At 37.6% G+C, this 12,801-nt stretch overlaps 1 protein-coding gene across 1 annotated transcript in view; it reads right to left on the reverse strand.

The window, feature by feature from the left end:
- GPC6 (glypican 6) overlaps positions 1-12,801 on the reverse strand; it is a gene marked incomplete at its 3' end in the record, with an annotated part of 887,239 nt that overhangs the window by 6,275 nt on the left and 868,163 nt on the right. Inside the window, exon 8 of the mRNA XM_081327646.1 lies at positions 1,624-1,760. Within this exon, the coding sequence (XP_081183772.1) occupies positions 1,624-1,760 (137 nt within the window). The remainder of the gene's footprint in view (positions 1-1,623; positions 1,761-12,801) is intronic.

Consider the following 12,801-nt stretch of genomic DNA (forward strand, 5'->3'; position numbering starts at 1 on the left):
GTAACCACATGTGTATTTTTGACCAAAATTTGTTTGCTTTAGGGCATGTCCACCAAAGGTGATAGTATGTGCCTGATTTTTGCCTACATTTCCAAAAATTACTAGACACGTTTTTAAACATTTTTGCTAATCTTGCTGGTGGTAAACGCCATCTATAAAACATTTTATATAGGTTTTATTTATAATTAGCTGCCCTCATTATTTTATAGTTTCTTTCCCACAGGTTTTGCCATTTTTCTAATTCTACATTGTGTCCAAAAATCTTTGCCCAAGTTATCATTTTTTCTTTAACTTGTTCATCTTCCATCTTGAGGTTTAACAAAAATTTATAGAGTTTCTTGATCAGTTTTTCATCTGATGACAATAGTATCTGGTTAAACACTGTTTGATCTCTATAGAAAACATATGTTTTAGCATCTTTTTTGTATCTCATTTGCATTTGCAAGTGTGGCCACCATGATAGCTCAATACCCTGTTCTTCCAGTTCTTGTTTAGTTTATAATTTCCCAACAGTATTCAAAATGTCTTTGTACGTCACAAGTTTCTAATAGTTGATTAAATTTGGGTGCACAAAGGCTTCCATTGTCGAGATCAGTCCTGGTATTTTCATATACATTTTCATTTTTATCTTTTCCCATGTCAAAAGCAAGGCATTTCTTATATAATGATTTTGAAAGTATTTATGAATTTTATTCTTCCCGTACTATAGAAAGGCATGCCATCCAAGTTGTAGATCATGTCCTTCTAGATACAGTAGTCTTTTATGTCTAAGGGCTATCCATTCTTTTATTTAATAGTATAGAACCCAGTTTGGTAGCCCAAATCCTCCATTTTCTTTTGCTTCTTGTAGCAATTTCAGTCTTATTCTGGCTTTTTTCCCTTGCCAGATAAATTTTAAAATCAATGCATTTAACTCATCGAAAATTGTTTTCTCCAATGCATATAGGTTTTTAGAAGGGGAAAAAAAGCAGTGAGAAACTTCATCTTCTTTTGCTATCTTTTTTAACAACCCTCTCCTTTTTGTCTGACTTGGGTTAAAGTAACAATTTTGGCAAGCCTTCTCAGCATAAGCCTACAGTAATCTTTTCATTTTACTCTTCATTCACACATACATATGCATACAGAGGAATTTAACCCAACATGTTTTTTTTAAATATGTAAGTTATAAGTTGTAAGGGGATGTAAGCCACCTAGAGGCACTTGATAATGAGATGGGTGGCATATACATTTAATAAATACAATATGCAAGGTTTTTTTTACAAATCATTTACTCATAATGTTATAAATTTATTATGGTTTTTGGCATGGGTTTTTACACTGATGCTGTCTAGAGAACAGAACAGAACAGAACAGAATAAAATAGATTATTTATTGGCTAAGTGTGATTGGACACACAAGGAATTTGTCTCCAAGAATCTGGAATTTCTGGCATTTCCATGTATTTTTTTCAAAGTATTCCAATTACAATGGAGAGAGAGACATTTTCATTAGTTCTGGAGAAAGAATGCCAGTGTTCCTTATATTCATTTGACAGAGAGTAACGAAGCAGAGCAAAACCTTCTACACCCTGCATGGGAGTTTCACTTGTAAATATTATTTTTAATGGGCTTTTTTCTCACTTACTTAGCTTTGGTGTGTCCATTCCAACAGTCCTCTTCATTAGACATGCCACCAGTCACTGTTTCTTCCTTGCAGATGGTGTAGGGTAATGTAGACCAGAACTTTTTGGAAAGCTTTAGCTTTTCTTTAATGTCAATTACCTAATCGCAAGACAAAGGGAAGGTATTTGGTTAAAACACAGTAGAGCCTGTTTCTGAAAAGTATTCTTGTGGCGGTAACAAAGAAAGAACTCAATAAATATGGCGTATCTGATCCATGTCAGGATCAAGTTACAGGATAAAGGCCTGTGGCCCTGCAGGACAGGATCCTTGAATGACATATCCCAGTGTCTCAGCTGCAACAACCCAGTATATGCTAGGCTGGCTGATGGAGCCTACAGTGACAATCGTATGCTTTGAAATGTAGGAATGTTAGCAAACTGATCCAAACAGATGTTGCCTTTGGGGACATGCGGCTGGTTAGGAGTTTGGAGAAGGAATAACTATGTCTTCACTGGTCTTTTCTGGGCTGACTGGTGAAACAGTGACTTTCACAGCATGTGGAAAACCAGATAACCAGTGGGGGAATAAGAAAGAGTTAGTAAGATAACCTTTATTGTCATTTTTTACTGTAGGCACCCTACCTGATCTCAAAAGTGTACACATATATACAGTACTTTTTTGTAAAAGAAAAAGGTGCCGGAACTCACACATGTCATACAACCCGCCTTGCCTACCCTACAAAGTTCCATCCAAAAAAGGTGCCGGAACTCCGTTCTGAGCATTCTATGAGAAAAAAAGCCCTGCATATATAACATACATACAGTATAAACATGCTATATACAACATATGCATATACCTACACCCTTACACATAAGTAACATATAAATATTAATCACTGTCCATCTTGAATACATAGCGGAAAGAGGAAGCTTGAAAGTTCACAAGGTTAATAATGTATGGAACAAAACTGTGACTGAATCTGGATGTTCTGCTTTGGATACCACAAAGCCTCCTCCCAGAAGGTAACAAGGAAAACAGGTTGTGAAGAGGTTGTGTAGTATCCCAGACAACCTTGCAGACCCTGCTCAAGCAACGCTTATATGCTATGTCCTAGAATAGATCAGGGGTAGGCAACCTTGGCTCTTTTATGACTCGTGGACTTCAACTCCCAGAATTCCTGAGCCAGCGTCTGGGAGTTAAGATCCACGAGTTATGATCCACGAGTCATAAAAGAGCCAAGGTGGCCTAGCCCTGTCCTAGATGGAAGGTAGTGAACTGCCAATAATCTTTTCTGCCATCCTCACCACTCTCTGCACCACCTTTTTTGTCTGAAGCAGTAATGCTTCCAAACCAGACTGTGATGCTGTATGACAGGATGCTCTCGATTGTCCCTCTACAGAAAGTGGTAAGGACAGGGGAAGGAAGATGTATTTTTCTCATGCGATGCAGAAAATGCAGGCGCTGCTGTGCCTGCTTCACCAGGGTCTAACTGTTGAATGACCGAGCCAGCTTACTCGTTAGCTGCTAACATCTCTGCAGGTGAGGAAGAAGATGTTTGCTAAATTTGTTTTAAAAAGTAGACCAGCAAGAGGACAGCGCTTGATGGAGTGATACAGGGGCAGCAGCAATAGAAGGAGAGGTGGTTAGGGTTGTAGGAAGGGGCTGGAGGATCCTAAATGCATTAGAGACTTATCTAATCATTCCTAGGCGAAAGCTGCCAGCCTGGGGATTCCTGTGTAATTATTCTACACCGCTACAAGTACTTTAGGATGCATCTCTCTATATGTGGAACACCACCATCTTTCTTGAACTTGGGTTTTTTAAGGAAGATTTCTTTCTGTTTCTTTTAAGAAACATTATCTCTCTGCATCTTCAATAGCTGAATGTCCCAATCTTTATCAGTAAGTTCAGGTATAAGATAAATATCTACAACACTTGTGAAATGCATGGTATCCCTCTCAGGCTGGGTGGGGGCACCATTGGCCACCAAAACTGTACATCTCCCTACATATACTCTATCTCAAAATATGCAGCAACTCCTGAACAGTGCCTATGACTTCACATTGTCATCTCTACGAGGCAGCATTTTTGCTCTTATTCTTTCCAGAAATGGATTTAAGTTACCATTGTGAAGTTACCACACCCACACCTACTCTAATGACTCTAGAATCAAGCAATTAGAAGGGCCTCAGTATCTTTTTAATGCATATCTTTTAATGCATATCACTGCTGATTCTCATCTATCTTTTCACTTGTGAGACACAATAAGACACCAATAGAAATCATGGAAGATCAAGATCTTTGCACAGACCTCCCAGGTATATTTACTGGGTCTATCTGCATTAAATTCACTGATTAATGCAGTAATTCTTAAGTTGCCTTACTTATTATTACTGATGTTTCTGTAATACCTAATGAGAAGCAGTTTGGTCTAGTGATTAATGCATCAGACTAGAAAAATCAGGTGAGAATTCTATTCCTGACGTAGGCATGAAAGCCAGCTGCCTAACTATGGGTCTGTCACTTTCTCCCAGCCCAACCCACCTCATGGGGTTCTTGTTGTGGGTAAAATAGGAGGATGAAGGAGGATTACAGTATGTATGTTCGCTGCCTTAAGTTACTTATAAAGTAATAAAGGTGAGATGAAAAGCTAATAAATAAATATATAGAACTTCATCATTAGTAGACAATCACTTCAATATGAGCCAGCAGTGTGCTGCAGCTGCCAAAAAAGCCAACACAGTGCTAGGCTGCATTAACAGAGGGATAGAATCAAGATCAAGTGAAGTACTAATACCACTTTACAATGCTTTGGTAAGGCCACACCTGGAATACTGCATCCAGTTTTGGTCACCACGATGTAAAAAAGATGTCGAGACTCTAGAAAGGGTACAGAGAAGAGCAACAAAGATGATTAGGGGGCTGGAGGCTAAAACATATAGGGAACGGTTGCTGGAATTGGGTATGTGTAGTTTAATGAAGAGAAGGGGTGACATGATAGCAGTGTTCCAATATCTCAGGGGCTACCACAAAGAAGAGGGAGTCAAGCTATTCTCCAAAGCACCTGAAAGCAGGACAAGAAGCAATGGATGGAAACTAGTCAAGGAGAGAAGCAACCTAGAACTAAGGAGAAACTTCCTGACAGTTAAAACAATTAACCAGTGGAACAACCTGCCTCCAGAAGTGGTGAATGCTCCAACACTGGAGGTTTTTAAGAAGAGACTGGACAGCCATTTGCCTGAAATGGTAGAGGATTTCCTGCCTGAGCAGGGGATTGGACTAGATGACCTCCAAGTTCCCTTCCAACTTTATTATTATTATTATTATTATTATTATTATTATTATTATTATTATTATTATTATTATTATTATTATTATTATTATTATTAGGCATTTCTGGGACTGCTGGATAATGGTCTGCACGTAAAGCCCATCATGAAGACAGAAACTTAGACAACAGAAATAAAGAAAACAACAGAAACATCTGGGAAGAATTAGATTTTTGACTAACTATAATAACATTAAATAATTCCAGTATAAATAATTCCAGTATAAATAAATAATTCCAGTATTCTGCTATTTCAAGACTCTTGCTTTTGTGTGTGTGTGTGTGTGTCCAGGTGATATTTCAAGAATTGTTACTGGTCCCTTCACGTATGACAAGACCTTTGACTTTCTTGTCCGCTAGATGGCAATATTGACTAATGCTTTCTTTTCACACAACTTGGGACACACAACTCTGTGCAAAATATATCCTAAATAAAATTGTAGATTATTCTGTTGAATATAAAACTGACAGGACTGATATTTAAAAACTTGAAACTGACAGGCTGCTATTTTAATGAGGTCTGCCAGAGCCAAGGTTAACCAAAACCTTCGTTCATTACAAAATGTTAAGACCCCAATTCACAGCAAGTGAAGAAAGAAAATTACGCCTAGTGATATCTTGACAGGGTTCTAGAAATTGCATCGTGAGTGTGTTTTGCAAACTCATGCCTTTTGAATTTTTCAAAGTATAACTTTAAACAAATTTCATTTCATTCATTTTTAAAGAAAATAATAACACAGCACGGGTAATTCTTTGTCCGAATAAATGAGTATTGCATTATAGCCTTGGTGGAGCAGTGGGCTAATGCCTCCTTAAGTAACACCAGCTGCCTGCAATTAGTGCAGGTTCGCATCCCACCAGGCTCAAGGTTGACTCAGCCTTCCATCCTTCCGAGGTAGGTAAAATGAGGACCCAGATTGTTGGGGGCAGTTAAGCTGACTTTGTAATAATGCCGCTTGGGTGTGTGTGTGAAAGCCCTAATAAGCAGGCATATACATAGAATGAAGGCTACTGCTAAGCTTGTAAGCTGCCCTGAGTCTTCGGAGAAGGGCGGGATATAAATGGAATTAAAATAAATAAATAAATAAATAAAAATAGCGGTTACAATAACATTAAACAAACATTTATTCTAAAGGGGCTTTTGTTATTAAAAAAACCCTGAAATGAAATACAAACAATACAATATACATTTTAAATTGATAGTAACCTTGTACTTTACTTAAGAGCTCTGATGGGGAAGCAATCAGCTCACTAATATCAATTAGGGTATTAACACAGTAAGAGGCATATTGGACCTGATCAAAGATAGACTGAGTCAATTTTTCTGTTCCTACATCAGCCATGCAAATACCTCTGAGAAAGGTTTTATAATAAGGGTATCACTGCAGAAATGCTCTTATGATAAGAACTCTTGCTTATACTTAGTTCTTCTTGGGTATGCATGTGTACATACATACATACATCTCAACGTTTCAAAATCACAGAGCTCCCAATCAATTCCATTTAAAGGAACAACGCTCTTAGCTATAGTTACACTCCTGCAAATTTCTCTGCAACTACTGTGCAGATAGCATGGCAATGTTCTGCTTCTACGAGACAGAAAACTATGGATAGACCTGAAATTAATGTGTTTGTTTTGTTTTGATGCTGCTCATTTGGCATGTACATTTTAAAATATTTTAAGATTTTTTTTTAAAAAAATTGTAAACTGACTGAACAAATCAAATGACACTATGTGTTCCTTCGTTAACGACCGCTCGATCAGTGACCGTTTGAACTTGCAACAGCCCTGAACAAGTGGTCCCTGTTTCCCTGAAAGTAAGGCCTATCCCAAAAATAAGACCTAGCTTGATTTTTTGGGATGGGCCTAATATAAGCCCTTTCCCAAAATAAGCCCTAGTTTTGGGGTGAGTCACACACTTAAAAATCAAGCTAGGGCAGGGGTGTGGGTGGGGATCTGCCCCATACACCCTGCACCCACTCCTCGCCAGCCAACTTCTTCTGAATCGTCTTCTGCAGCCAGGCCTGCATTTCTCAGTCAGGCCTGCATTTCTGGAAAGGCCACTGCAGCTGAGAACTGAGCTATGGATTGAATCCATAACTCAGTACTCAGCTGTAGAGGCCTTCCAGAAAGGCCTGATTGAGAAATGTAGGCCAGAATGCAGCTGCAGAATGAAGCTGCTCCTTCGGCTACAGAAGAAGTGGGCCAGCTGGGCAGGGCTGTTGGTGTAGGAGGTGAGTTTAAAAAAGACACTCCCTGAAAATAAGACCTGGTGCCTCTTTGGGATGCAAAAAAAAAAGACTCGGTCTTATTTTCAGGGAAACATAGTACTTATGATGGGTCCTTGGCATTCTGGTTGACACACCCTGCAGTCATACTGGCCAGGTTTCAATAAGCAAAATTAATGGGAAATTCAGCGCTTAACAATGTGCATTGATTTGCTTAATGATGGCAACAGGGAGTACTGGAGTTGTTGTTGCTAAGTAGCATGGTCACGTGATGTTGTGTTTAACAATTCCAGTTCCAATCGCTATTGTTAACTGAGGACTATTTGTATATACGTAAATAAATCAGAATTGCACGTGCTTAGTAATGCAATGAACATGTTAAGTCTGTGCAATTTTTATACAATCACGGAAAATTCTAGACTATGAAATATTAAAAAAGGGTCCAGAAACAAAAGAAAATTATTGCATTATAAGGCTGTCCATTACAATAATCATTTTCTGTTCATTCCTCTTAGACCAGAGTTCCCCAATCTTTCCGGCTTTGCAGATTTGTGTGTATGTGTGTGCGTGTGTGTGTGTGTGTGTGTGTGATGGGATGATTCTGCATGACAGGTGGGCAAGTGCACTTGCAAAGCTCCATTTTTGCAAGCAGCGGGCATGTGTTGGTCATGGAACATGGAACATGTGATCATTCAGCTGCTGCTTGTGCAAGTGGGGGTGTGTGCATACATGCTTGCTCACCATCTCCATGGCCTGGTTCTGAACAGCTCAAGGCTCGATAGTGGGTCGTAACTGTGTGTGTGTGTGTTTGTGTGTTGGGGACTCCTGACTTAGACAGATTGTCTTTTGCAGCCAAAATAACACTGACAGACATAGCACTTACATGGTCAAATATATTATGCAATGTATGATTACCGGGATTATTTCAACATATCTGTATAGTGTTATCTTAATTTAGCATTTTTTTATCCATATTGGTGTATGGAAAAAGTAACTAGAGAGGTCAAACAAAAATAAAATGTAAAAGCCTCCAATTTCAGTAAGTTTCACATTACAACTCTTAAGTGATAATTACAATAATGTTTGTCTGTTTAATAAATAAATCAATACTTAATTATAAAATAGTGCTGATGTTAACACATTTTTAGAGAGTCAATCTAAGGTAAAATGTTTTAGAGGGACAATGATTTCATTATTTCCATTTAGGCCCTAAATCATACTTGACTAAATTGCTTCATTCCTAATTAATACTGTTAGAAAAGTCAACAAATGCTACGTTGGCTCATGAATTTGGGGAGTTGAAATAAGTACTGTACATATGAAACTGGGTTCCAGATTTGGGAATTATCATTTGATGATGCAACAGATGTCAGTATAAATATTATATTTCCACTGATCTCCAAGTTTGCATGTCACACCTTACTGGAAAATCAGAGTAGGGCACAATCAGTGCTAGAAGATTTCCTGAAATCCTCTGATTGGCCCTTGTGAGAAAAGAGATCTGTAGCTCGACAGAGCTTTGGGCTGGAGCATTGTGATTTTTCTCATGAACTTCACACATCTTATAACACAAATCCTTCCTTTAGGGATGAATTTCTAGACTGGGAAGACATTTTGCTAGTGAAACAGAAGTTCCTATTGTTGCATCCTGTAAAGTAGGGATTCAGGCAGTTTCACAAACATGGTTTGTTTAGAAAACCATTATACTTATTTGAACTAATTGTAATTTTCATTTGATTACAGTATTATTTTTATGTTGGTTTTGATGATATTTTAAATTTTATGGTATAAACCCTGGGTGTCCAACTTTTTGCTTGACTGTGCCTCATTGAGTAAAGAGGAAATGTTTTGGGCTGCATATAAAACATATAATATAGTTAATGTATACAAATAAGATAATAATGTTAAAAGTTGACAATCTCATAGGGCCGCATTACTAAATATCCCATGGACCACAAATGGACACACCTGATATAAACTGTCAGGATTCATTTTACACCCAGGGTTGCTTTTTCTTTTCCTGGAGACTTACTTTACAAACACTAGAGAAGAGTATTAAAAAGTTAAGTTGTAAATCTCATTCAAGAACATCCAAAGCACTCTGCACAATACACATTTTATTACAGTTGAATATAAAAGTGGTGGCAGAAACTCACTAGAATCTTAAAGAAGAAAAGCTGGGAGCTTTTTCTGTACCACTTCAAGACACAAACACTAATCTTTTCAATAAAGTAAAAGCAAATAAGTACTCAGGTAAATAGAATCCACAGAATGCAGTAGTCAGTTCCCATACCTCATTTAATCGCAGCAGTACAATTCTCCATCATTTCAGCACTTTAAAAATGACATTTTAAAAAAAGAAATCCTAGGTAAATAACAATTAATAAAAGATGTGATGTTCATTGGTACAGAGCTGGGTTCATAAAGGCATTTTTATAGATTAATACATCAAAATTTTGATGAATGCCAGTGTGCACATATAAATGTTGAAAATGCAAGACAAATTTTCTGGGTCTTCTTCCAAACTAGAAAACAGTGACAAACATCTAATGTGATTGTCAATATTCGTTGGTGTCAAACTGAGCTGTGGGAAAATGGGTATTTATTTTTGGTCATTCTTGAGATTCATTTGAGATTATCAGCATTCAGATCTGAATACTAACATTCACAAAATATAATGTTTGATATATCTCCAGCTGAACTGCTTAGGGACCAAAAATGAAAATAAGGATAAGGGAATGTTGTCAATTATGCTCAATATTAGATTAGGGAGCAGACACAGAATAGTCTATATGGCTAGAGGCAAAATTTATTTAGTATTCCTGTAGTTGTTTAGACTTAGAAACTAAGCCTCAAAACAAGATAACTATAGGGTAAATTAGGCCTCTCTTGGTTCTTCAAGTCATTTAAATTGTTTTAGAAGATTAAGAAGGACTAGGAATAACATCAGGATTCTGAATTCCTGATGGGGCTTCTGTCAGGCATTTTTTCAAGGGCTGGTTGCTAAGAACACATGCAAACAGGGGAATTACCTACCATCGCTATCTTCATAGTTCTTGATGGACACAGTTTCACTAATAGTGAAGGAACAACACCATCCTGCATTTTCTTAATTGCACTGCCTTTTCACCACTTCAGTAATATTTTCCTAGTTTGTCTCCTTCAGAAGGAATCAGTATAGCCCATTTGTGCATTTAGATTTGGAGAAGGTGACTTCCACACCTGCTCTGTCACTGAGCCTGTGCATCTCAAATTGCTGCAGTGTGGAAGCATTATGGAGGATCTGGGCTGGATTTGCTCTCTAAATGGCCTGCACACTTAAAAACTTGCATTCTGGTCCCCATAACACTGTTTTCTTTAGGGTAAGCAATATACCAAGTGCAGAAACTGTAAGGCAAAGAAATTAGGATAGAAGGATATAAATATATTGGACCAAAGAAGGATATAAATATATTGGACCATCATGCTTCAATTTTGGCCTTGATTAATGAGTTTTGGGAGAGTTACAAGACACTCTATTAATTGCTGCAAATTGTTAGGTAGACGTTTTAAGTATTTATTTATTTATTTATTTATTTTAATTCCATTTATATCCCGCCCTTCTCTGAAGACTCAGGGCGGCTTACAAGCTTAGCAGTAAGCCTTCATTCTATGTATATGCCTGCTTATTAGGGCTTTCCCCCCCCCCCAAGCAGCATTATTACAAAGTCAGCTTAATTGCCCCCAACAATCTGGGTCCTCATTTTACCTACCTCGGAAGGATGGAAGGCCGAGTCAACCTTGAGCCTGGTGGGACGCGAACCTGCACTAATTGCAGGCAGCTGGTGTTACTTAAGGAGGCATTAGCCCACTGCTCCACCAATGTTCTGCATTTACAGTATATTGGATTTATTATTTATTTAGGTATTATCCCATGTGATCTTTGTCAAATTATATCAAATGTGAATAAGAAAGAGGTTTCTATGGATATTGATACAGTAGGTGAAACTCTTTTGCCCTTTGGAATAGGGTAAATGTTCTAAAAATGAATCTAATTTCCAGGATTCTTTAACTTATGCATCAAATTTCCATACATATATCTAGAAAACTTTTTAGAAATTCACAATACGTTGTTCTCTATAATTCTATGAGTTTTTGTTTTGTTCCAAAAATATCATTGAAAAAGTTGCCATTATCAGTTAAGGATGGGGATTTTGGCTCTCTGAATTCTGAATTATATCTAAATTGTACCATTATGCATATCGTTTGACTGTTATCAAATTTTTGGATGACTTCATTCAATAATGTCCGTCTTGGGGTTTTATTATTTGGAATATTTGCTGGTAGAACCTTTGGTTAACTGAACTGTTTGATGTTCATAACAGATTTAGATATAAGATCTATCACTGTTATATCAGGCTGAATGATGTGGATACTGAGCATGCTGGAAAATAGAATTTTAATTCTTGTTCTCATGTTTATATGAAGTTATGGAATAAATCAGACCTTAAAATTAATTAAAAGCAAGCTTTATAGAAACTTGGTGGAATGCTGCTATTTTTACTTAAGACCAATTATTGAATGATCTTTTTCAATATTGAAAGGACATTCATCATTTGTCTGGACGGCCCCTGACCTTCGGTCTTTCCGCTGTGACCTGAAGACTTGGTTATTCCAACAAGCGGGTCTGGACTGACTATGTTTTTTAAATTTGGCTTTTATTGAGTTAAATTGTCATGTATCTATTATTTTTTATTTTATTTTTTTATTTTAATTCCATTTATATCCCGCCCTTCTCCAAAGACTCAGGGCGGCTTAGAAGCTTAGCAGTAGCCTTCATTCTATGTATATGCCTGCTTATTAGGGCTTTCACACACACACACCCCAAGCGGCATTATTACAAAGTCAGCTTATTGCCCCCAACAATCTGGGTCCTCATTTTACCTACCTCGGAAGGATGGAAGGCTGAGTCAACCTTGAGCCTGGTGGGATGCGAACCTGCACTAATTGCAGGCAGCTGGTGTTACTTAAGGAGGCATTAGCCCACTGCTCCACCAAGGCTCTTTTATATATATACAGTTCCTTTAAGTGTTCCTTCATGAGATTTACCTCAAACACCCTCACTCTTTGTTACTCTTCTCTGTGCTTTTTCCAGTTTCTCAGCATTCTTCTTATATTATGATGATCTAAACTGGACAGTATTCAATGTGCAGCCTGAACAACAAAGCATAGAGTGGAACTCCTTTCCTCTGATCTCAATATTATGCCTTTCTGGATACAGACCAAAATTGCATTGTCTCCCTTGGCAGCTGCGATACTTTGTTGGCTTATACTTAATCTGTGGTTTACCAGGACATCCAGAACCTTCTCACAAGTATTACTGCTGAGTCAGCTGCTATTTAAGTTTTGTCTGTACGCTTGGGTTTTTCCTACCTAATTGTAAAATCTTAGATTTCTCACCATTGTACTATTTTTTTAAAAACAAAGTTCAAACCTATCACATTCCTTTTGAGTCTCTAGCTTGTCTTTTGAAGCGTTAGCCTCCTTCCTGTCAGTTTGTGAAAATCTTATTTTCTCTCATTTATGGAAATGTTGAAAAACACCGGGCCTAAGTCACAATCCTGAAGTACTCTTCTGCATATCTCCCTCCATGTAGACGTAGAT

This window comes from Vipera berus (genome assembly GCF_964194415.1).
Source record: "Vipera berus genome assembly, chromosome: 4".
NCBI classification, from domain to species: domain Eukaryota; kingdom Metazoa; phylum Chordata; class Lepidosauria; order Squamata; family Viperidae; genus Vipera; species Vipera berus.